Consider the following 26,830-nt stretch of genomic DNA (forward strand, 5'->3'; position numbering starts at 1 on the left):
AGCTCCGAACATTAAAACAGAAAAATACGCATTCTCTCTCGATAGCATTGGTATTCGAATCTTACGCACGGAAACCCATGAAATGCGAAGGAATTTTGCAAAATAAATTATCTGGGATTTTTTTGGATTGCAAAGAAGTGAATAAGACACAGTAGTTTAGAGAGAGAGAGAGAGAGAGAGAGAGAGGGAGGAGGAGGAGGAGAGAGAGAGAGACATACATGAACAGAGAGAAAGAGGCGAGAGAGGTCGAGAGGAGGAGGAGAATTAAGAGTGGATGAAGGTTTTTTTTTGGGTCATGTTCATGATTTATTGGGTCATTTTAGTTGACCCAATTAAGACCCAATTAATAAATGGGTTAGATGGGTTGGACCCATTCTAACCCAACTAATAAATGGGTTGGATTTGGGCTATTTTTTAGTGAATGGATATGAGTTGATTAATGAGTTTGGGTCCAATTTGCCACCCCTAGTCAATACAAGCTAGGTACTCCAATGTTCAAGAAGCACCTTAGTTTATCCGAACACTAGACTAACATGTTCAGAGAATTTACTGAACTGAATGTCATGGAACCAAGTCAGAAGTAGAGCTTAGTTTTGTCTTTAAACAACAATCACGACCACTTCACCACCGTATGATGGCTGCCTACTACCTGGCTTTGTTAGAGAAATCGCATGCACAAATTTTTTCTCCTGCTTAAGAACTTCCATAGCCTCATTTTTTTCTGCAACTTTTGATTCTAGTAGGACAATCTGTTGCTGAATATAACCTAGATTTCCATCTTGCTCTTTTACAATGCCAAGAAGGCTCTCTTGAGCACTTTCTGGTTGCCTTCAAGGTACACTTTCACCGTTTCCGGACTAGATTTCCATTTCAGCAGTACAATTTCGATTTGATCGACTACTAGAATTTCCTTGGCCAATTCACAAATAATAGCTCTTTCAGATGCATACAAAACATCTTTTCCGCTCTTTTTGGGGCAATTTTTCCATTTGCACAACTTGTTTTTTCAAATGAAGCTGAAAGTCGGATAGATCATCAAACTTTTTATTTTGCGTCTCACACTCTTCATTAAACTCTCCACATATTAAAATGAACCAAAGACACAACTCTCTTCGCTAGTATTAATCTTCCTTCCTCTTTCTACTACTCAGGATAACCATCAACCTCTGGAAGGGCACTGCATGTCTGTTCCGTCTCTTCATTGCTGATCTCCAATTCAGCTTTTTCATTAAACAGCGTTGAGAACGCTGCATAGAGTTCTGATTTCAATACCGTGATGAGTAATGAAATCTCTTCATTCCGAACCTCCAACAAAAAATGGCAATATTCTAATTCCATCTGCAGTTCCTATAGTTCATCGTCTTTTCCCTTTAAACAACATGCCTACTACTTCTATTTCCGTTCATCTTTTCGAACTGAGAACTCCATTGAGCTTCTTGTACTTTGAGATTCAGAGAACATTGGCTATGCAACTGCTCCAAACCTTGAAGCCTGTTTTGCAACTTTTTCAATGAATTGCCTCCGGCATTCTGGATCTGAGCCTCCCAAAACTCTTTAAGAGATCCCACCAATTCCTGATTCTCCTGCTCATGGTGGGTAATTCTGTACTCCATTTCTTTAGTCCGGATTTCATTGGTTCTCAGTGCTTTTCCTGTTGGAAAATTGGCTGCTGCAATTCTGAACTGTTGGCGAAACCTCCACAAATGCTGAAATACACTTCGAGTCACGACTATGTCGCTTTCTTAAAGACAGTATTTGCCCCCACCAATACCGGTATGCAAAGGGTTACAGCAAACCTGCCTTCAAGATAAATCGAAGCCCGAACTTGAAGTTCTTTCCGTTTTCAGTTTGCACTAACGAAACGGACAGAATATCTGCTTGAACGAATTTAAGAACCGAGAACCACTGTGTTCTATTTTCTGCAGCAAAACAGAACGCAAAATGAATGCTAAAAAATATCGAAAGAGATGTAGGAGAAATTCGGATTATGTGTGTATATAATGAGCACTGGATTCTGCTAAGTAGTGGTCTATTTATAGGCCACTACGCACCCATTGAGAATGGGTATGCACCCGATCTAATCTGACCGTTGGATCAGATCCTATGGTCCAGATCGATCAGTCACACCCAGTCACACCGAACTGGTGTGCTGTTTCACTCACACCCAATCGGATTTGATCCAATCCGTTGGATCGAGCCCATTCGCGGCCGACGGCTCAGATCGCAACTCTACGAACCAACGCACCTATAGGCTCGAGTTGCACCCGATCGGAACCGCTCCGTGTGACTCACTTGCCACGCGTGTGACACGTGTCATCCACGTCGCACCTGTAGGCTCTGCCGGTATGGTGCGAAGCACCAAAGGGCTGTACCACACTAGATCATTAGTTACTTATATTAGGAATGTTTCCTAATATATACCACTCTAACATCTCTCAGCTTACCAATGTGGGACAAAGCTCACAAAGAGGAAAATAAGCATTCTAAGAAAACAAAGGAAATTTACAAAACCAAAAACGACGACTCTTTTATTTTGAAAATCTCTAACATTTCTTAGCTCTGCAATAGCTTTATCCTGCTCGAGAGTCATGTCTCCGATGTTGGATTTTGCTTCGTGGCACTATAATGTTACGTTCTCAAAGCGCAACCTTAATTCAAACACCTCAATTTCCAGAATCTTTCTTCTTCTTTCTTCGCGAGAGATAAGGCTTGGTTGCCCATCTTTAATTGGCTATGACTACTTAGTACTTTCTGAGATTCCAGTTTGCAAATCTAAGCTTGTTTGCATTGAAGAAATCTCTTCAAACTGTAATGATTTTTCTCTCTCTCCTACTGGGACAGGGCTTGAACCCTCTTATGAGCTTCTTCAAGACGTCTAAACTGCTCACTACTCCATTTCAACTTACCATGGACATCCATATTCTCCTCCTCTATTGTGATTATCACGTCGTCTCACTTTCTCAGCTTTTCAGATGCCTCGGCTTTTCCTCCACTTCGGAAAACTTCTTCTGTGCAATCAACAATTATCTTTCGAGTCCCTCGGTTTCTTGATGACTACCAGCGATCCTCTTCTCGCAGTCTTGTGCTTTTTTTGTTTCTTCATCTATAGCCGACACCAACACCTCGTTTTCTCCCTCCAGATTTTGAATTTTCCTTGCCATGTTCAACTTGTAGCTTCTTGTTAGCGAAATTGGAGGTGCTTAAGCAACAGATCCTTTTCGTGCAAGTTGGATTTGAGGTCTTCACATATTTGCCTCACCTGAGATATTTCCTCAGGCTTGGCATTTAGCTGTTGGACTTGTTTCTCAATAAGTGAATTAACTTATGCAAATTTAACCAGTTGTTCATTGTGAGCTTTCCTCGAACTCTCTTGACAGCTCTTTCTTTGCCCCGCTTTCTTCCTTGAGCTTTCCGTTCTCTGCTTCGAGAGCATCTAACTAGTCACAAACTCATTGATCCATTTCATTTCTTCTAATTTGTAGTATTGAGACTTCCTTGTACAATTAGAAAGGGATGAAGGTGAGAAAACATAAGTTGAACACTCCATAGATCCATTTACTTTCTTCTAACTTGGCCAAACTCTTGCATTTCGCAGCCAAGAGCAATTCTTCGCCGCCAAGAAGCAATTCTTTCCATTCTCTGCTTTTAGAGCACTCCATCCATTGCGGATCCAAAAAAAATAATCCATCCATTTCCTTCCTTAAATTTGTAGTATCAAGCCTTCCATTTACGATTAGAAAGGGATGATGGTGGAGGTGAGGAAACATATTGCCATGCTGAGATGAACAGGAGAAAGCTTTAACAGTTTGAACAGAAATGGCAATTCTGTTCTTATGGTTTTAAGTATTAAAATCTAATGATCCATTAGAACACGGTTAGATTTTTAGGAGAGTTTCAACCTAAAACAGTGGATATAGGTCCAGTGACCTCTGGATGAGAGAGAGAGAGAGAGAGAGAGAGAGAGAGAGAGAGAGAGTTGTTAGTTGACTGCTAAAAAGAGTCGGCCAGTGGCAGCCATCGAAGAAAATTGAAACTCTAGCAATGATGATAGTAATTTTGAAAAGTATGGCAAGGCTTGTTAGTCCAAGAGCGGCTTAGACACGCCCAGACTCCAACGAGAGGCGGCAATGGAGAATTTTCCGCAATGGGTGAAAATTTCTATATCTACAACTATGGCAATATGGTCATAATGATGTGGTAATTTGGTCAGCAGTGGAGCTAGGATTTCAATTGGGAGATGGCACCCAAAATTAATATACACTCTCTGTCCCCAAAAATAATCTCTTAATGATAAGACGTACAATTTCCGGATAAAAATATGGTGCATAATTTTTAAAATTACTAAACACAAAGTTAAAGATCTCCGTAATTCTTCAATTTGGTGTTAAAAAATTTAAAAAATTATGCAAGAAAGAATTTTATTTTTTAGCCGAAAATTGCATGTTTTTTTCCGAAAGATGATACACCCACCGAATACCCCATCTACCGCACGCCCACTGCATGAGTGTAGGGCCCACTCTGGCCTCCCACACGAATGATCCGAGCTGCTCAATAGTTTAAAAAAAAAAAAAAAAAAACCTTGTGGGCCTCAAGAAAAATCATCTCAATCCGAAAATTATTACGAGAATTTGTTCATGAAGCAAATACCATTTGCTCAAAGGTCGGTTTCCATTTCCAAACTGCGTACCTACACATTTACGTAGTTTTGACCATGGTGCTAGCTAGGCATATATTTGGCTGTGTTCTTCAGCCAGTATATTTGATTTAGTTCTTTGGCTCCATTTGCTATGAGAAATTGTTAGCGTAATTTTAAGTATCCTCCGTTTGTTTCAAGAATTTGTTCACAGATTTTTGAGCACCAAGTTCAGCGAGAATCTGTTCATGGATTTTTAATTTGGTACAAGTTTGACTAATTGTTATGAGAATTTGTTCACGTAGAGCATACCAAGGTTGGTTTTAATCTCCAAACTTCCTACGCATTTAATTACTTCTTCATACCAAGGTTGGTTTTAATCTCCAAACTACCTACGCATTTAATTACTTCTTCTTTTTTACTAGCGTTATGACCGTTCGATGCATAAGGAACAAAAAAAAAACATCAACATGAACCCCCTTTTTTTCTATTGTTCCATGCATTAAACGGGCACAACGTTAGTTAGCATTAAAAATGTGTACTTTTTGCCAACATTTTCAATAACCGCGTAGGCGAGTAGTGTACATTTCCGTGGACCTTTTCTCCTCCACTTGTGCAGAGAATTCCTTCCCTAATACTAGTAAATTGTACTCCCAGAAAAGAAAGCAGCTCTGAGCAAATACGAAGCTCCGCTTTCTTCAATGGCTACTTCGAAATCCCAAAAATTCTCCTCGTGTTCTCCTTTGAATCCCAAAGTCGAAGGTAGATACGACATATTTTTGAGTTTTAGGGGCTTAGACACCCGCAAAAAGTTCACCGATCACCTCTACCATGCTCTCATGCGTGAGGGCTTCCAAACATTCAGAGACGACGACGAGATAGACAGGGGTGAGGATATCAAATCCGAGTTGTTGGAAGCAATCATGAATTCCAGGATGTCGGTGATCGTGTTATCGGAAAACTACGCCAATTCTACCGCGTGCCTGTTTGAACTCGAGACGATTCTTGAGCTCCGTGAGAAGTTGGATCATTTTGTTTTACCTGTGTTTTATGAGGTGGATCCGAGTGAAATTAAGGAGCAGTCGAAAAATCTTAATTTCCCGAAAAAGGAAGTGGCGGCTGATAGAGTGAAGGGATGGAGTGCAGCGCTTAAAGAGATTGCGAGTATGGCTGGGATGGTTTCCCGGAAGGAATCTGACGGGTAATTTTGAGATTAACTCCCCACGCCCCCTCCCGGCCTCCCCCTTTCCCTTTTACTATTATGCACTAGGTGCTCCTTCGTGCACAGCACGAATGCATGCCCGTTGAAGAGAACAAGTTTTTATATAGGCTAGATACGTCCTATTTGTAATTTCAGAGCTGGAAGCAATAGAACATGAAAATAGGTAGGAAGATATATTACGTAGATTCATCAAAGTAGCAAAAGTTTAGATAATTTACATACGTTCTACATAGTCTGCACTTTATCCATAGATGGTGAAGGAGCATAAGAGTTGTAGAGTTTGCAGTGGTGATAGATAGGAAAAGCACAGAGTGCGCAACCTATTTAGTGATGATACTTTGCATATAGAGTAGATAGTTTGCTGGATTGAAAAGTACTTGGAAAGAGAACTTTTCATAGCAAAATAGAAAATAATCTAGCCCATGGCACATGTTGATCCATCTAGTCTAAAACCACAGTAAAGGTCCATCTGCAAAATGTGGGTAAAAACAACAAAACATCACAACACCATAGTTTGGTTCTTGAAAATACATGAAAAACGAACTCTATTGCCAAATGAATCACTTCGAACTTCTAACATTATAAAAAACATTAAAACCTACCAGCTTTGTTTGTGAACGTCCAGCAGTACGTGTTCACGTAGTTTCGAACATTGTCTTCCTCGGAGAGGCTGAAGAGTTTACAAATTTTTGATGCCCTCTTAGGACCCCTCAACCTTGGTTTGTTAGTGTCAGTCAAGCCGGAAAGTTTGCTCTCACCTTTCTTCACAATAACCAAGTTCAGAACAGAAAGGTCTCGGCTCACAATGCACCCACGAACAGACTTCCTCCTCCTCGCTCCGGTGCACCTTCCATGTCCACGAAAGCATGGAGTCCCTGTCCAATCAAAATTAAGATGTTCCAGATTAGTATCCTGTGGCAAATGCAAAATATCATTTGAAAAAGATCACAGCGCACCAAAACAACTGTGACCAGCTTGAAGATACACTCAACAGAATATTAATCCCACCTCTTTGGAGCAAGAGACGGGGCCGACCAGTTGTTAACACTCCTTGTTTCATGGGGAATCCTTGCTTGTCACATCCTCCCATAATCTTGAAAACATAGCCTTTAAACTCCTATTAAACCAAAGAAAAGGCCTTGAGGTAATTATTAAAACTCAGAGTAGAATTCACAGACAGATGTAAGAGTGCAAGTGCATACCTCTCCAAGAGCATCTCCGCTAACCTCTTGTGAGAGGCTGTTGTCATAAAAAGCTCGGCTATGCATTTAAAAGAAAAGAGAAAATAAAAGGCCAATCACTTTTGCATTCTTATAAGGAAAGAACATTTATTAAGCAACATAAACTCCAGTACCATACAAGAATATTAACTGTTCAACTTTTTGTACTCCAAAAGGAAGGAATTTTATGCGCTCATATTTCATAAATAAGGAAGTGTTCACAAAAAACTAAAAAGTATGTCAAGCAAGTAGCGGTAGTTTCATTTCTTCTAGCTCACATTTTCTTGATTGGAATTTAATATAAACCCATGAAAACCTAAAAACATCAATTGGGTTGGGGAATGCTCAGATTCTATGGGTGTATAGAAGAAGAGTATTTTATGCCAAACCCAAACCATAAAATTCTCATATCAAAAATTTTCAAATCTGAAGCAGAAAACCAAAACAAGTGCCAAAATATAAAGTGAAAGAAATAAAGGCTCAGAGACGCAGAAACAGGTCATCAGAATGTGATCTAATGATTAAAAATCAGCATCTAGAACGATTTCTATCTAGCTTTATGATATCTCCATATTAGGCTTTATGATATCTCACTATTGCTGGCCTTGCCAATCTACCTTGAGGTTGGGCTTGAATGTGAGATTTGTCGAGGAATTCGTGGAGGGAAAGCAAAAACTGGGGGTTGTCTTCATTGTACAGGAAAAAGAAAATGAAGTAGGAAAAAGAAAATGAAGTAGAGTCTGTTGTGTTTTTTTCCGGTCACAAATGATTTCATAAATCCAAGATCGAGAAACACAAAAGAGATTTTGTAAGTTCCATAATTGCTTATGCAGTCTAGCAAAAGAAAGGTGGAGCATAAAAATATCATAAAAAGTGAACAAACATTGTTGGACCACATTAGATTTTTTAAGTCTCTTGTCCTGTCATTTTGACCCTCCAATGTAACCGGACCAAGAACCGGAGTATTCTATGTCGCATAATGCACACCAACATTCTGAAAATGAATGGTATGATAATGAGTCCAATACCATGATTGCCATCCAAAGAACACGAACTTTTGTTAGAAAGTGAGAACCAACCGGAAGACCAACAACAACGCTAAACAAAGAAATCTTGTTAATTCCAGCTCTCAACTTCACATTGCTGCTAAATGTCAGTTTTGGATTTTCTAGCGCCTCGTAAGAGGTTCTTAAATCAGGATAAAAAAGTAAAGCTTATTCTATGGAAATGCTTTTTTTTCCATTATGTGAGGAATGCTAAAGAAGTGACCAGCTGACATTACCGCGAGAACAGGGTGAACACCTAGTCTCTGATGGACCGACGAGACAGATCATATTGCATATTCTAAAAGGTGATTTTTGCGGCAGAATTGGTGTCATAGTTTGCAAAGCACAAAAAGCCTTTGACTGGAACACATGAACCTAGAAATAACAAACAATTTGAGATAATGCTAGGTATGCCAAAAGAGTGATGAGTACATTTTTGTCAATGGGCATAGATACAGTGAACGATTGAATCTACCTCTAGATTTTTTCCAAGCCAAGTCATCGTGGAATACATGGAAACTAAAGTTGGTTCACTTGGCTTGATTGCTTTATGCAAACCTCTCAAATGTCCCCACTCTGGTTCCCTTCGTAATCCTTCAATATAATCAATTTTTTGCCATCGCAAACGCCAAGATCATAAGAGTTTGCACTAGAAATGAAGAGACCAGCCGCTGTCCGGCCAAAATTTGTTCCTCAACTAAAAATCACGTAGTAATCAATAAATACACACAAACACACTGAATAAGAATATACTTGATCGAAACCATCTTGGTTAAAAGAGGAGGTCTAAAGTTTTATGTTCTTCGGTGAACGGGAAGTGAAAAATTTCAACAGAGTACATGGGAAATCCTACTCAACCCAATATTACAACAAAGATGGAAATTTGTATCATCTGATGGAGGAACTCTTTTTTCCCCTTTGCAGCATTTCATCAAACACGTTCCATGCACCTATTATGTAATGGTTTGAACAGTCTAAATGAAATCTCTTTGTAACCCATCAGAATAGGTTTATACCAAAATGAATACGGAGTTTTTAAATTATACTTATGTTTCTCAATTCTGTTGGAAACACTTGACATTAAAAATTCTATGAAAAAATTGGTTCTCTTATGATTCACTACCATAACCTCATTCATCTCTGAGTAATGTCTTAAAAAACCTCGACAGTGTTCATGGACAGCTTGGTTGTGGAATCTCTATGGATATATAATGGGCTCTTCGATCGCACATAGCCATCGATAATCACTTTTCCCATAAAACCACTTTTCCCACGTAACTGTAACAAGGAAGGTCCAAACGTCACCGGGACTTGAAATACATGCCTCTATCTATCTGCCACATTGAAATTAACAATCAAATGCGTCTTTGTTCCGGGATCCAGTTGCTTATGCCTTTAGGTAACACGACTTTATTTTGGAAGCTGAGCGTAAATGGATTTTCCATGATGTAGGATACTTATGCGTTCTTGAGATAATATGTATTTGCCTATTTGGAAACTTTGTATTTTGTGTTCGTATGTAATAATTAATATAACTTTATATTGGTTAGGCTTTCTTGTATTGTAATTGTTGCAGTAAAACTTGTTAGGTATTAACTCTAAAAGAGCACAGTTTTTTTTATTAGGCCTTGGGTACTAAAAATCCTTGGGTCGGCCCACTGGACAGAAGTAGTTACTTCATGGTGTTATGAACACCAAACACAGGGACCATGGTCGGCACATAACATTATGCAGATCTGGTAAGGTTACATGCGAGAGTGAGAAATAGTAGTCTACAAAATCTCTTTTACAAGCCCACGACCTAATTCAAAAATTAAAAAAGAAATTGGAAGGAATTTTTTATAGCACATGTTATTAGGAGAAAAATCAGACCTCAATAAACTTTGTGCAGTAATGGGGGAGGCTGCGTTTGAACCACAACAGGAAAATAACATCACCCACTCCATACTCCTGTTCAACGATGGAAGGCATAAGGATACCAGTGTATCATGACTTTTCACCTGCAAATAGAGAGAAAAAGACAAATATAATAGACTTATTTCCAGTTAAAAGTGAAATTCAAGTCTGGTTCCTTCAAGTAGCCTAGAGGAAACAAATATAAAGGTCCATATCATACCTTTGACACCGGAATTTGTAGAGATAATATGAGTTGGCGCTCGAAGTTTTGCACTCTTAATAAGAGGATTAGGATCCTCAGGGATTTGTGGAGGCCTAACTTCCTTTACAGAATAAATCTTTCCCTCCTAATCCATAAGCGCAACAAAGTAAAAATCTTTCCCTCCTCAGCCTAGTCAATCCATAATAGCATCCATAAGCGCTATTATTTCTGATTTAGTAAGCTTTGAGCCCAGCTTAGTCAATCCAGCTTTGAGTTCATCGTATGTGATTGAGCCACTCCCATCGGTATCCATGCTTTTGAACGTTTGTTTCAAGGCCTTGATTTCGTCTTCTGAAACATTTTGTGCAATAACCTTCAAGCAACCCAAAAATGTTAGCTATAGAAAACATATACTACTATACCAAGGATGCCTAGTGAGTCCAATATTGTCACGACCCTGACCCGCCCCTTGAGGTCGTAATCATGACAAATGCCAGTGATTTCTCACTAAGGCCAAATCTCAAATCAAATATCACCTAAACAAGTGATAATCAAAAGGGACTAAAACTTAACAGCGGAAGCAAAAGCTAGCTTTTATTGATAACAAACCAAAGTTTTACATAGGTTTTACAAACCAAAAGTAAGCCTATCAGAGTTGTGCTTACTTACAAACTACAAATTCAAAAGCTAACAAACCATGTACAAAGCTAAGTGTCCACAAACATAATTTCCTCTATACAAGTTTCCAAAAAGAAATATGACACATCCCAAAAGTAAAACACCACCCCACCCTACGCGTCGCTTCCTTAAAGGTGGAAAAGAAAATGCATAAGCCAAAGCTCGTGCGAATGATTAATGCATAACTCACATGCCTTCCATGGACAATGCAAAATAATTTGATAGAATTTCAAAACAAGAACTCAAATCCATAGGCCAAATATAATGCACATTCCGCTATTCAAAATTCAAAAGCTACCAGGCGTCCCCGGTAGTGGATAAGCCAGATGTCTACGCATTATCCCAAAACACACACCAACCTCAAACACCCTTGCTAGCCATTAAGCCGTCCCCTAGCAAGACCGGACGTTGGGAATGCCATTAAATAGATTCGCAAATATTTCACAAATAGGTCCACCTTCCATTGCTATTCCATGGAATACACAATTCATAAAATTTGTTCAAATAAATTCGTTAAAGAAAACAAGTTCAAAATCATGTAATTTAAGTATTAAATCACTCACCTCGTATCTACGTGTCACCCGAACCTCCTAAAATAATTAGGCAATGGAAACACAATTAGAAACTGTTAAACATGCATAAATATAACTTAAATGAGGTCCTAAACACATTTGAGAACAATTGAAGAAGTTAGATACCTAGCCTAGTGAAAACAGCTGCAGTTCTAACTTCAACTTAAAATCTGTCTTTGCACAGGAATAACTAAAACACAATCTTCATGCATTTTTTTAGGTCTATAAGTCTAGTTTCAAAATCAGAAATCGGATCGCAATTTCATCGCCCGAGCTGAAGAATATGACCGTTTCCGTAAAGTGCGACGATGCTGTCAGCACTGCAGATACCAGAACAGCGGTCGGTTAATGAATTTTATCTCCTTCCACATTTTGAGTTAGGTTCTAAAAATTTTACACAGTAAAGTAGACACATACAGGCATCTTCAATAAAAATATCAAAAAATATTAAGGTCGGGAAGTTGGTGAGAAAAATTCCTCAAGAACAAGGCAGATTCAATTCTGCAGATTTTCCAGAAAAATTCATCTTATTCCTCCTTCAATTTTCAACCCTAAAACCCTTCAATGCACATCAAAACCAACTCTAGAACTTCACAAAACATACTTAAACATGTAGATACAGTAGAGCTATTCTAGAAACATCAAATTCATGGATCAAAGTAAGATCTAAACATGAAATTCAAGGGATTCAATTAGGGTTCTTGAGCTTCTTCAGGAGTTCTACCTAATCCAACTTGTGATTAAACTAAGACCCATAAAATTCATCACTTAGACATGGAATTCAAATACCCTAACATGTGATCAAGGAGGAGAAGCATAAATTACCAAGTCAAGTCTTCAATTCAAAGCCAACAGGTTTTTCCTTAATTTTCCCCTTCTTCTTCTTCTTCTTCTCTCTCTCTCTCTCTCTCTCTCTCTCTCTCTCTTTACGTTAAAGATAGTTACAAGGTAGGAACAACGTAGAAGTTTTAGAACCTCTCGCCTCTTTTGTTTTATCAGACTTCAAGAAAGAGTATCATGTGTGTGTGAGTACATGGCCTATCATGTGCCCTAATTCATTTAACAAGTAAAATAGACTCCTAACTCACATAATTGACTCAAAACATAGCACATAATCAAACTCTAATTATAATTAAGATTAGGGGTATTACAAATATTGCCTTGTTGGCCTCAAAAAGGTAGGTTGCCTGCCTTTCTTTATCACTTTTTTCATTGCCTAAACCCATATCTTGGGACATCAAAAGTGAACTATTTTTTATCAGTCTTCACTCAACATGACAAATAAACTCAACCTAAATATGCAAAATAGGCCAACCTCATGTCTTGGGCTTCAACAGAATTGGTTCCATAGATTTGTGCTATATGCAAACTTGATTAGGTCAAATTAGAATCCACAATGAAATCACAATCCTCAGTATGAGTGACATAAAGTAATTCATAATATCATTGAAACAAAGACAAGCTCAGCCACATCAGTAGTTGGTATCTAATTTTGTGAATTCTGAGAACTCGAACCTTTAGAGCAAGCTTTTTTAGCTTGTTCATTGGTCTGAATTGCTTCATCGTAACAAGTACAAGACTACAAGAGTTTTATGTGATACATTGCCGCCTTTTTTTAGCCATGGATCCTCTGGTTCACAGATGATGATCCGGATTAAATTGATGAGCCTAAACTCAAAGTTAGCTAGAAGTATATCATCTTCAACAATAGAGACCTACTAACGCTTTATATATTGGATCTCCCCCAATACTCTGTTCCTACAGCCCTCTCAAATAAGCCATTGGATAATAAAGCCATCTTATTTCTGAAAATTTTCCTTAGTCTCGATGATTTGACGACTATGGAAAATTTTTCATATGGAATATAAAACTCTGAATAAATAATCAATTTATAAAATTGACAATCGATCGCAATACATTGACAAAACAAGCACTACAAATCCCCCAAGAGATATAAACTCGGAGCAAAAATACAAACTTTTTTCATTCAAAGACAAATTTCCAATGGAAATCACAGGTATATACATCCAACTCAGAGAACTCAAACTTTCTCAATGCACAAACTGTAATTCTGGGGAAGAAGGAAAACACATTTTAACTACAAATCACTACAAATCCGTCAAGTCATCTAAACTTTATTCAAAGGCAAATTCCAAACGAAAATTACAGGTACATACATTGAAAGACAATTTCTGAACGGAAAACGCAGCTATTTACATCCTAAGACAAATTCTGGGCGAAAATCGCAACAGCATACATCCAACCCAGAGAAATTAGCACTAACAAACACTTGTGGAGCCGGCAAATCAGATAAAAGTAAAAAAATTCAAAGGAAACCCCAGAAAAGAGCAAGAGAGACAGGGAGAGGAAGGTATTATACAGTGGAAACTCCAGAAATAGCATGCTAATAACAAAGACATGGAAAGCTGGCAATTCAGAAAACACAAAAAAAATTCAAACGAAGCTCTAGAAGACAACAAGAAGGACTGAGAGAGTAAGAGATATTACGTGGAAGAAAACTCCAGATATACCTTGAAAGACGCCAAGATTTCGCATCTACCTCTCCCTCTTTGGGTCTCTAAACCTGTTCGTCTTTCACTGCCTCTGTTCGTCTGTGCCGGGGGGGGGGGGGGGGGGGGGGGAAAAAAAAGAGACGCCGGGGAAAGGGGAGGGGTGCGCCGGTGATCGCTGGAGGTGGTGGTGGGCGCTACTGGTAGTGGTGGTGGCCGTCGCTCTGGTGGGTAGGTCGGTGGTCGTCGGCGATCGCTCCTCATCTCTCTCTCTCCCTCTCTCTCGAACGATCCGCCGTATATTTGTGCTCGTGGGTGGTGTGAGAGAGAGGGGGAGGGGAAATAATCTGGCATGGCAGCATGCGGTCCATAAGTGGCCCTCATGGCAAAATTACAACTTTGGGCAGCCAAGGTAAACTGAACGGGTTGCAACTGAAGGGTACAATTGGAAAAATTAGCCAAAAATTGGCATCCCTCAAACTGGTTCTTATTATTTAGGAGGATGGATATATACTAGATTGGAGAATTATTCATGGATTGATGGGATTATTATTATTTGCTCAGCTGGATTGATATTTAACCATACTAAGCAAATGCATTTACTAGAAATAGACGAAAGTACTTTTTTTTCGGGAAATAAAAATAAGAAATATAAGGAAGTTCTGTCACGCCCTCGATTTTCAACATAATTAAGTAATACATTTCAATAAAAGAGAAACCTCGCATATCATGTACGTTACCCAAATGAGTTTCCCACCTGTTTAATTTACAAACAAGTCCTTAAGTTTAGATAATTACAACTTTAGTCAAAAGAAAATTTAGTAATAATAAGTTACAAAACCACCTTTAACAAAATGAGATCTTCACAAAGATGACGAAATAACCAGTGATGTCAGCTTCCAAAAGACTTTTACTGTCAAGCACACAATGCATGCAATCTATTGCCCGGCATCAGAACCTGAAAAGAAAGATTTGGTTGAGCTACACTAGCCCAGTAGAGAATTCTAAGCTCAAGCTATATGTAGTTTGAATGAATCATGCACCGAGAATGAATGAGTACTGACAGATATGCCTATACCACACATGACTACCAACAAGCTGCGAATTATCGCCTAAGAGTCCTAGACTTCAGATCAATGTCACTATCCGTTTACTTCTTTAACTAGTTATGTTATTAAACTCACGTCATTCCACATTTGTCTATAATCAAATCAAAATATCTTATTATTCTTCGTATGGTAGTACAATCTTTCTCGTGTCCACATTGATCTACATTAAATCCCTTTATTGCAAAACCTTTCCTTTCTTTTAATCCGGTATTTCCCATCAATCATCACTAGGGTCACCTCGGGTCTAGTTCCCTCGAGCGCAGGGTCACCCCGAGTCTTTTCCCTTAATAATAATAATTAGTTGGGGTCACCTCGGGTCTAGTTCCCTCTAGCGTAGGGTCACCCCGAGTCTTTTCCTCCAATAATATGAATCAGTTGGGTCACCTCGGGTCTAGTTCCCTCGAGCGTAGGGTCACCCCGAGTCTTTTCCCTCAATAACGACCACTTGGGTCACCTTTCACGCCTTTCATAATCGACATCATTTCATAATCAATTTCATCATCCCTTTGACGGTTATACCACTGAATTTTAATTAATCATTACGTGACTCCACAAATATACGTGTTCATGCCTTTTCATTAATTTAGCCACTCACGTTTGACATAGCATACTAAGCCCGTACATATAATCCTACCATACTTTATCCGTTAGTTTCTACACTTGAGCCTCATAGAGAGAGTGTCAAAGGATTAAAAGGCTTGACGAGTCGAGAGGACACTAGTTATTTCATCATTTCAAACAATTCTTTCTCACATCAATTTTCACTTCAAGCATTCCAAACAATCTACCAATCTACCACGTTGATTACATCTCAAACCGTTCCTAACTGTCATCCATATCAAGACTCGGACTAATTTATTATTACACGCCTATTCCTTTAAGTACACCATAATCTCACGCGTCCTCACCGTACCTCTAAGTACATTTCCCGTACCTTCACACGCCACATATTAATCCACGACTAGACTCTACGATGCCCGATTATCTAGTTTATATACTCGGAGTCCGTAAAAGCATGTACTAAAGGAATCTAAGAATTTTACGAGTCGAGAGAGAGAACGGATTGCAATACCACTCATCGAATCCCTAGACATGTTCACTCTAGTCCATTGGATGCCACTCTAAGTGAGAAACGAGCAATACTCACCAAAACGCTTGGAAGAATACACGACAAACTCATTAGAGTCGATGAGAGGCTTCGACATGTAAGTTGAAAGATATAGGAAAGCAGCTGAAAGATACTGCAGCAGCTCAAATAAGCAGGTGAAACTCCTAATCTCCTACCGGTAGGCAAGCAAGTCCTACCGGTAGAACTTGAAAACAAAAGGGCCAACATCTGAACAAAACCGCTTGACCTACCGGTAGGTAAAAAGTTCCTACCGGTAGAAGCACTTGACCTACCGGTAGGTGAGAAGTTCCTACCGGTAGAAATTGGGAACAGAAAGGTCAACAGTTGGACGAAACAATTTTTGTAGGTCAGTTCCTACCGGTAGAAGCACTTGACCTACCGGTAGGTGAGAAGTTCCTACCGGTAGAAATTGGGAACAGAAAGGTCAACAGTTGGACGAAACAATTTTTGTACTTGACCTACCGGTAGGTAAGGAATTCCTACCGGTAGAAATTGACGAAACAATTTTTGTACTTGACCTACCGGTAGGTAAGGAATTCCTACCGGTAGAAATTGAATTCGTTGAGCAGCTTTTGAGCTGCTGCTGTACGTTTGAGCTGGTTACGAAGGAATTCCTCAATCGTTCTACCGGTAGGTGAAGAGTTCCTACCGGTAGGGAATCGATTTTCTGGTAAAGTAACAACGTTCTACCGGTAGAAAGGACGGGCCTACCGGTAGGAATCCAGGAAAAACAGACAATTCTGACAGCAACTACGAATTTTCAATCCAAACTTAAACACGACATTACAAGCACGATTCATGCACCAAATCACTCATAAAACATATAAAGAGAGGTAGAATTCCCTACCTCAAGTCGAGAAGCGAAACCCACGCAATTTGAGCAAGCCCTAGCTCTCCAAACTTCGAAATAAACTGAATACTCCTCCTCCGAGCTAGACCCACGAGATTCAAGGTTGAAGTCGCGTATAGAAGCCAAAATGGAGGTGGGTTTGTATGGGTTTTGCACCAATTTGGTGGGCTTTGATGGAGAGGTCGGGAGAGAGAGATGAGAGCCGGAGAGAGACGAGAGAATTAGAGAGAGAGACAGCCGAGAGGAAAAGAATGAGAAGGGGAAAGTGTTCCCTAGAAATAATAGAGGTGGGGGGGAATAATCCCATGCCCTCACACCACACACTCACACATGCACCTCTCATCCATTTACCTTTATATCCTTCCACAAATACGTCATTCCATATATCCACACCGTTTATCTCGACAAGCCGTACAATTATATAAAAAAAAAATATAGGCCTAAAATACGGGTCTCTACACCCTACCCTCCTTAAAAAAAAATTTCGTCCTCGAAATTAGATAAGGCAAGCCTAATCATGCCAAGCATCACATCAACATACTCCAACTGTAACACTATCCATTATACAACAATTCAATAACCATCAAAGTCTATGTCTAGATTCATATCAAGCAGACCACAACAAACACGCGTATATCCTTTGAACTTCGTACCCCCATTTCCACGTAACCATGCACTAACAACATCGGCTTACCCTTCAACAATGGATTACACGAGTCTACGGTACGCATCGGTTTCTCATCATAGGACACTTGAGCTCCTAATTCAATTTCGGACCTCTCTAACACATGCAATGGATTTATTTCATACCTCCTCAATCTCCGTATACAGAATGCGTCACATATTTTGAAAAAGTTAGGCGGCAACGTCAAACGATTCACAGTTTCTAAACTTTTCTTTATTATACAAATCCTATACACAATTATCTATCTCACCATAGAGATCTTACCTCCTAAGTATAATCAGATAATCCATTTGACTTCCCGAGACTTCCATCTAGAATGGGCGGTGATCAAGCGCCTCTTCCAAGTGGATTTCACCGGTTGTCGCCTGGGTATCCCAAAACATGTACATAGTGTCCGACACTTAAACTATCCTTCTTACGGTGAACGCTTCCTTTCTGCCAGAACGAGACAAACCCCAACGCAACTATGCTTTACGAAATTCATGATTCTCCTTCTTCAAATAACATTAGGTGACGTCGACGGTCAACACAATCCTTTGGTCAACCCTCCGCAGTTAGCAATCTTTGACGATCTTTACCTTTCTCTTTTCGGTCATTCTCCCTCGAGCTTCCAACTATCGTTGGCGAATCGAATTAATTGTTTTAGCGGGTCCATAACACAAGCCAATCCTTCTAAAAGTCGCACCAAATTTTCACTCTAGGTTGGGTCATTCTATATTTCGAGAAGGATTCGATTTGTCATCTCAAACGAAACGAATAAGCTACAAAACTCAAGCAGTGTTAATCAAGAATTGGAAGAATGGTAACGAGGCATCCGAAATTTAGAGAACACGCGGAATCTTTAGGGCGGTTTGGCAACAATTCAAACTACCTTTTTATGATAACCCAAGAAATTTGAAGTGACAGATCATAACTCTCTTATTGCTCTACAAGTCAGGGGAGTCAACGGATAACGTTTCTCAAACAAAAGATTTCGATATTAAGAATAAGTACTAGGTAATGAGACTGATCTCTCGCAAACCAATTGATCCAAAATAGGAAATTTCCCATACTAGAAATGAGTAGAACTTTCAACAATTTGAGACTAAGCATTACAAGATGAATCATGTGCCTCCAGAATTGAGGAACCACGACAGAGTAAAATACCACTGAAAGAAATTTCCACAATTGAATTTGTATTGAACGGTGTCAATGAATAGACATCAATAGATATGTCACCACAAGATTGACTCCAACAATGGAAATTCGAACCAACCAAACAGGCAAGGGCAAACAAACAGATACAAAACGGATATGAGTTCAAATCATATGACTTCTTAGTCATGGGACCAAAATGGATGATGGCCCAAGCAGGCAATAATGGGAACAAGGTCTAAATTTTGATAGTGCTAACGAATTTGTATTTCATACGGTACATAGTCAAAGGTTGGGTTCAATAGATTGATGTTTGCAAATTAAATACTCATATGGGATAACGGTTACAAGCAAACGACGAAAATGATAATCGCATCAAGGAAATCTAAACTGACCAATGAAAATTTATCTCAAGCAGGATGATGTCAAATAAGACCTTGAATAGGGAACGAGAAACACTTTTCAAATTTGATAGCAACAGTGTCATAAGATACTTCGCTACAAGAATTTAAATATGTCCAAGAAAAGCTAGGAAGGGATCGTATGACAATTGACTTAAATACTGAGAATTATAACGGGTCATCCACCCACTGGACTTCACGGAAGAATAAATTACGATACAATTCTAACAATATTTAGCTTGGCCAACGAAAGATGGTAATAAAAGAAACAACTCTTCTAAAATCACATTTGAGATGTCACCAATCATCATGGATACAAACAATCCCTGTCCAAATCAAACCAAATCTCGATATAAACAATTTAAAGAGGTCAAGGACAACACTTCAATATGGAATGATTAACCTCTAATCTGGGCAAATATGATCTATCGATATTTCTCAACACGCGTGGACTAAGATTTCTTATTTTCTATTCCAAACATGGACAAGAATAGGATTCTCAATGAGTGAAATGCTTCCAAATCAAAAGTATTGTAAAGAATGAGTAAAACAACTAGAAAAAGACAATACCTCAACAAGCGACGTTTCTAAGAGCTAGAGAATATGAGGAAGTGGTAGTTTAGCTACGGAACTGCATCTGTTGTTGTTTCGACGTATATGTATCCTGCTGCATTGAGCTCGACTCACCAGGTACTCCCAATTCCCGAAGACAATTCCTTGCCATGTGGCCACGTTCACCGCAAGTATAACAAGATCCCCCACGCCATGGGCATTGAGAACGAATATGACCAAGCTGACGACATCGATAACACACAGTCTGACACTTGAGAAGAGCTCTTGGAGTCCCGATATAAAAAGGTGGCTTAAAGCCCTGCTGGTCCTGAATAAAGTGATCTGATACTCTAGGTTTCTTCCTTCCTGAACTCTCAACACTCTCTGAAGATGATCTTGTGGTAACGACTCGATGCCTAGTTTCTCCCACATTCACACCACCTTGCGCACCTTCCAGTGTCTCGACACCTTTCCCACACTCAAAAATCTCAGGAAACATCACTTCATCCTTGGCACATTGACTCACTTCATTCTCTCCGTTTGCACTACAGCCCTGGTGCTCACTATCCCTGGTTTCACCACACCTATCTCCACGTCTTGAAGACATCCTACTATGGAAGCATAAGAAATGAAATCATCAACATTAGCCACCTAATTATGTGCTATAGGTCTCCAACCTTTCCAACCAAAGTCAACAATTTTGCGCCACTCTATCGTGATATATATATGCAATGTCACATCGACATACTGACTCTTCATGCAAGCACACATGTGATTTTGTAAAAAGATGCAGCAATTTTTTTTTTTTGAACCCATGAGACCAAAAGTCTCCCCACGGTCTCAAGGTATTCTAAACTTACGCTCTGATACCAAGTTGTCACGCCCTCGATTTTCAACATAATTAAGTAATACATTTCAATAAAAGAGAAACCTCGCATATCATGTACGTTACCCAAATGAGTTTCCCACCTGTTTAATTTACAAACAAGTCCTTAAGTTTAGATAATTACAACTTTAGTCAAAAGAAAATTTAGTAATAATAAGTTACAAAACCACCTTTAACAAAATGAGATCTTCACAAAGATGACGAAATAACCAGTGATGTCAGCTTCCAAAAGACTTTTACTGTCAAGCACACAATGCATGCAATCTATTGCCCGGCATCAGAACCTGAAAAGAAAGATTTGGTTGAGCTACACTAGCCCAGTAGAGAATTCTAAGCTCAAGCTATATGTAGTTTGAATGAATCATGCACCGAGAATGAATGAGTACTGACAGATACGCCTATACCGCACATGACTACCAACAAGCTGCGAATTATCGCCTAAGAGTCCTAGACTTCAGATCAATGTCACTATCCGTTTACTTCTTTAACTAGTTATGTTATTAAACTCACGTCATTCCACATTTGTCTATAATCAAATCAAAATATCTTATTATTCTTCGTATGGTAGTACAATCTTTCTCGTGTCCACATTGATCTACATTAAATCCATTTATTGCAAAACCTTTCCTTTCTTTTAATCCGGTATTTCCCATCAATCATCCCTAGGGTCACCTCGGGTCTAGTTCCCTCGAGCGCAGGGTCACCCCGAGTCTTTTCCCTTAATAATAATAATTAGTTGGGGTCACCTCGGGTCTAGTTCCCTCTAGCGTAGGGTCACCCCGAGTCTTTTCCTCCAATAATATGAATCAGTTGGGTCACCTCGGGTCTAGTTCCCTCGAGCGTAGGGTCACCCCGAGTCTTTTCCCTCAATAACGACCACTTGGGTCACCTTTCACGCCTTTCATAATCGACATCATTTCATAATCAATTTCATCATCCCTTTGACGGTTATACCACTGAATTTTAATTAATCATTACGTGACTCCACAAATATACGTGTTCATGCCTTTTCATTAATTTAGCCACTCACGTTTGACATAGCATACTAAGCCCGTACATATAATCCTACCATACTTTATCCGTTAGTTTCTACACTTGAGCCTCATAGAGAGAGTGTCAAAGGATTAAAAGGCTTGACGAGTCGAGAGGACACTAGTTATTTCATCATTTCAAACAATTCTTTCTCACATCAATTTTCACTTCAAGCATTCCAAACAATCTACCAATCTACCACGTTGATTACATCTCAAACCGTTCCTAACTGTCATCCATATCAAGACTCGGACTAATTTATTATTACACGCCTATTCCTTTAAGTACACCATAATCTCACGCGTCCTCACCGTACCTCTAAGTACATTTCCCGTACCTTCACACGCCACATATTAATCCACGACTAGACTCTACGATGCCCGATTATCTAGTTTATATACTCGGAGTCCGTAAAAGCATGTACTAAAGGAATCTAAGAATTTTACGAGTCGAGAGAGAGAACGGATTGCAATACCACTCATCGAATCCCTAGACATGTTCACTCTAGTCCATTGGATGCCACTCTAAGTGAGAAACGAGCAATACTCACCAAAACGCTTGGAAGAATACACGACAAACTCATTAGAGTCGATGAGAGGCTTCGACATGTAAGTTGAAAGATATAGGAAAGCAGCTGAAAGATACTGCAGCAGCTCAAATAAGCAGGTGAAACTCCTAATCTCCTACCGGTAGGCAAGCAAGTCCTACCGGTAGAACTTGAAAACAAAAGGGCCAACATCTGAACAAAACCGCTTGACCTACCGGTAGGTAAAAAGTTCCTACCGGTAGAAGCACTTGACCTACCGGTAGGTGAGAAGTTCCTACCGGTAGAAATTGGGAACAGAAAGGTCAACAGTTGGACGAAACAATTTTTGTAGGTCAGTTCCTACCGGTAGAAGCACTTGACCTACCGGTAGGTGAGAAGTTCCTACCGGTAGAAATTGGGAACAGAAAGGTCAACAGTTGGACGAAACAATTTTTGTACTTGACCTACCGGTAGGTAAGGAATTCCTACCGGTAGAAAGTGAATTCGTTGAGCAGCTTTTGAGCTGCTGCTGTACGTTTGAGCTGGTTACGAAGGAATTCCTCAATCGTTCTACCGGTAGGTGAAGAGTTCCTACCGGTAGGGAATCGATTTTCTGGTAAAGTAACAACGTTCTACCGGTAGAAAGGACGGGCCTACCGGTAGGAATCCAGGAAAAACAGACAATTCTGACAGCAACTACGAATTTTCAATCCAAACTTAAACACGACATTACAAGCACGATTCATGCACCAAATCACTCATAAAACATATAAAAAGAGGTAGAATTCCCTACCTCAAGTCGAGAAGCGAAACCCACGCAATTTGAGCAAGCCCTAGCTCTCCAAACTTCGAAATAAATTGAATACTCCTCCTCCGAGCTAGACCCACGAGATTCAAGGTTGAAGTCGCGTATAGAAGCCAAAATGGAGGTGGGTTTGTATGGGTTTTGCACCAATTTGGTGGGCTTTGATGGAGAGGTCGGGAGAGAGAGATGAGAGCCGGAGAGAGACGAGAGAATTAGAGAGAGACAGCCGAGAGGAAAAGAATGAGAAGGGGAAAGTGTTCCCTGGAAATAATAGAGGTGGGGGGGAATAATCCCATGCCCTCACACCACACACTCACACATGCACCTCTCATCCATTTACCTTTATATCCTTCCACAAATACGTCATTCCATATATCCACACCGTTTATCTCGACAAGCCGTACAATTATATAAAAAAAAAATATAGGCCTAAAATACGGGTCTCTACAAGTTCTCTCCTTCTCTCTTACATGGCTTATTCTCAATAGATTTGATTTTTTTTTCCCTCTTTTACACTTATAAAATACCAAAATTAAATAATTTTCTAGTTGTAATACATATTCAACTTTTCCTGATAAAAAAAATACATATTCAATTTCTTACTAGCAAATAAGAAGAAGAGGGCATATGTCCAAATATTGACCCCACTGCAAGATTACTGGCTCCGCCCCTGGATTGGTCCCCAGGATTTGGGACCAGTTCATATAGTAGTTCTCTACTCTGGCTTCAATTGAGCCCCTGTTAATGGATGGTGAAATTGGTCTCCAAAATTAGTCGATGTGCACATAAACTCGCCCAAACACCTGAGTTATTAAAAAAAAGTCACAAATTTTATTGCGCGAACATATGAAAAAAAAGTTGAGTTGGTGAAGGCAAAGATTTGTTCTATGAATTCCTAAGAAACTGCTACAGACAAAATTAAGGTAATTTCTTTGAAGGCACAGCTTTAGGGATCTTTAGAAGCTGAGACACAATAATTCATGCTGGTAATGCATTTGTGGCGATCCTAATATTTGTTAAAATGCCACGTCATAAGGGTAGATAATGTTTGCACATTCTACCATCCATATATATGCATATATGCACCATCTCTTGCGCAATACATCGTGAAAACTAACTCTGAACAAATAATCTATCCGTGTATTCTTTCTATCTTTTTCTTTTTTTGCTAGGACCCCATTGATGAGGATTACATGGGTACTGTTATTATTGGTGGTGGTGATGGTGTTAATGAGAAACCATAACCTTTTTAATTTTTGACTGCTGTACTCGTTTTCCTATCCTCAAGTTATCTTTGCTATGCTTCCTTTCTTCACCACCTAAGAAGTACAGACGCGTCTATCAGTTTTACGTATCTGTGTTCGACACGTGTCGGTTACGGAGACGACACGATTGAACATGCCTTATAAATACTTGTCCAATGTTTTTATTATATTTCTTTTACTTAAGAGACATTGTAGATACTCTAGGACATGTTAGCAACACTCTTAGAACATGTGAAGGGCTCAGGACATGTTGGCAACACTCTTGGAACATGCTAAGGGCTTATTAATATGTCTCTGACGTTTATATGAAATCATAATATACCTCTATAATAGTATAATACAAATACACTTCACATTTGATGTGTCCGTTGTTGTGAGAGAAAGAAGGATAGGAAAAGTATATAGAGTGTTGTGTTAACTAACCCTAACGCAATCAACTCTTATTTGTATAATAGAAAATCATAACATAAGACTACATTAACCAATGTGGAACTAATACCAATAGTATATTCTAACACTCCCCCTCAAGCTGGTGACTCTCTAGCTTGTTACAAATTAACCAACGAAACAATTATCTCAACTACTAAGAGCAATAAAGAAAAATAACCAACTTGTTAAAATAATGGAACAACTTTCAATGGTAACGACCAACGAACGACTTCAACTAACGAAACGACTTCAACGACCAATCAACTTCAACGACTTCAACTTCAACGATTTCAACGAAATAATTTCAATGACCAACGAATCAACGAACGAATTCAACGACCAACGAACAACGAACGAATTCAACGACCAACGAACGATTTTAACGACCAGCGAATTCAACAACCAACGAACAACCAATGAATTAAACGACCAACGAACGATGAACGAATTCAACGACCAACGGACCAATTTCAACTACCAACTTCAACGATCGATAACAACCAACTTCAATTACCAACCAACAATCACCAACTTTAACGAAATAGACAACAAAACAAGATATGTTACCATGCCCACCAAAAGCATGGCCAAAAATCCGACCACGATACCCAGGATCACGGCTGCAACCATAACCATGGTTGAATGAAGAACCAAACCCATCAGAGACAGCAGAAGTAGAATCGGAACCAGATTTCATTGCAAACATGTCACCATGCAATGAGAAACAACCAACCGATCAACCAACCAACTAGAATATCCAAACCTGAACAACCAGCAATAGATCTACCTTACCAGCCATTATACGATGAAACAGAACCCAAAGTAGAGCAGCGACAAAACAAAAATCAACAAATCACGAGCTAAGCTTACCTCATTAGATCAATACCTCGAACCAACAACTGAATGACAAACGTGTTGCGCGAAAGAGTAGAATTGTGAACTAACAGAGACCCGGATGAACAGTTGCGTGAACAGTGTGTGTGAATAGTGCGCGTGAATAGTACGCGTGAACAAATCAACACGTCGACTGGGGTTGGGTGTGAACAGTGTGTGTGAACAGTGCGCGTGAACAGATCAACACGTCGACTGGGGTTGGGTGGCTGCGTTTTAGGGTTTTGGTCAGGTGGGTGGCTGCACGGCGGTGACAGAGGTGAGCGGTGGCTATTTAGGATTGTGATGGTTTAGGGTTAGGGTTAGGGTTCAGGTCCGGTTCTGATGCCATTTTTGTGAGAGAAAGAATGATAGAAAAAGTGTATAGGGTGTTGTATTAACTAACTCTAACATAAGACTACATTAACCAACGTGGGACTAATACCAATAGTATATTCTAATATTCGTGTCCTAAATTTAGGAGAAATGACGTGTTCGCGTGTCGGTATCATGTCGTGTCTGTGTCTCGTATCCGTGCTTCTTAGTTCACCACCACCTTGCCCTGTTTGTTATTTTTTTGCGACATGATAGATTATAAAGTAATAGAATACAGTTATTTAAGTGACGACAATTTTGCAACATGATAAAGCAATGATTTTTGTCCTCCGTTGTGCATGCCACCATGCTTACCGTCCTATATTTATCACTATCGCATTTTCATGCGCGTTGCGAGGGTATGCTATTAGTTAACAACTACTTAAATGTAGTCCTGCATTTTTTCTTTTGTTTTTATCCATGCTTTTATGCTAAGAACTCATTTAATTAACATATAGTTTCCCATATATCGTCGTCGTATCTATGTCCTACTATTTATCTTCTGTCATAATCCTGTGAAGAAGCACAGACACCTCTTTGGAGGTCATGTATCGGTGTCGGACACGCACACTCTTCGGACTCTTGTCCAAGTGTCAAATAAGAAGTGTCCTATTTTGTTTTTATTTATTTATTTGGACACTCCAGGATATTCTAGAACGCGCTCAAGACACTCGGGAGAAGCTTTGGAGGTGTCAAACAAGATAGCAAACTCGAAGTCTTACTTTTATGTGAGAAACAATGATGCATGGATTATAACAACACATGTGAAAATGCTTTTTGTGGGATCACTTTTGTGGTGGTTT

General features: G+C 39.4%; 2 protein-coding genes and 2 long non-coding RNA genes across 4 annotated transcripts in view; 1 reads left to right on the plus strand and 3 right to left on the minus strand.

Moving 5' to 3' along the window:
- Positions 1-5,281: 5,281 nt before the first annotated feature.
- The window catches only part of LOC131307847 (disease resistance protein RPV1-like), a 64,876-nt gene continuing 43,327 nt past the window's right edge, over positions 5,282-26,830 (plus strand). Inside the window, exon 1 of the mRNA XM_058334565.1 lies at positions 5,282-5,834. Within this exon, the coding sequence (XP_058190548.1) occupies positions 5,335-5,834 (500 nt within the window). The 5' untranslated portion in view covers positions 5,282-5,334. The remainder of the gene's footprint in view (positions 5,835-26,830) is intronic.
- LOC131307858 (small ribosomal subunit protein eS6y-like) lies at positions 6,146-7,513 on the minus strand. The gene is made up of 4 exons (XM_058334583.1): positions 7,058-7,513; positions 6,864-6,972; positions 6,458-6,730; positions 6,146-6,324 (listed from the first exon to the last, which is right to left on the minus strand). Exons 1-4 carry the CDS (start codon positions 7,121-7,123, stop codon positions 6,302-6,304), a joined length of 471 nt encoding a protein of 156 aa, XP_058190566.1. The 5' UTR covers positions 7,124-7,513; the 3' UTR covers positions 6,146-6,301.
- LOC131307864 (uncharacterized) lies at positions 7,682-9,769 on the minus strand. Its single transcript, XR_009194241.1, has 3 exons — positions 8,597-9,769; positions 8,358-8,496; positions 7,682-8,069 (listed from the first exon to the last, which is right to left on the minus strand). It is a non-coding gene; the product is annotated as an uncharacterized LOC131307864 (long non-coding RNA).
- On the minus strand, positions 9,820-10,606 carry LOC131307866 (uncharacterized). Its single transcript, XR_009194244.1, has 3 exons — positions 10,238-10,606; positions 9,994-10,121; positions 9,820-9,857 (listed from the first exon to the last, which is right to left on the minus strand). It is a non-coding gene; the product is annotated as an uncharacterized LOC131307866 (long non-coding RNA).

This window comes from Rhododendron vialii, chromosome 11a (genome assembly GCF_030253575.1).
Source record: "Rhododendron vialii isolate Sample 1 chromosome 11a, ASM3025357v1".
Lineage (NCBI taxonomy): Eukaryota > Viridiplantae > Streptophyta > Magnoliopsida > Ericales > Ericaceae > Rhododendron > Rhododendron vialii.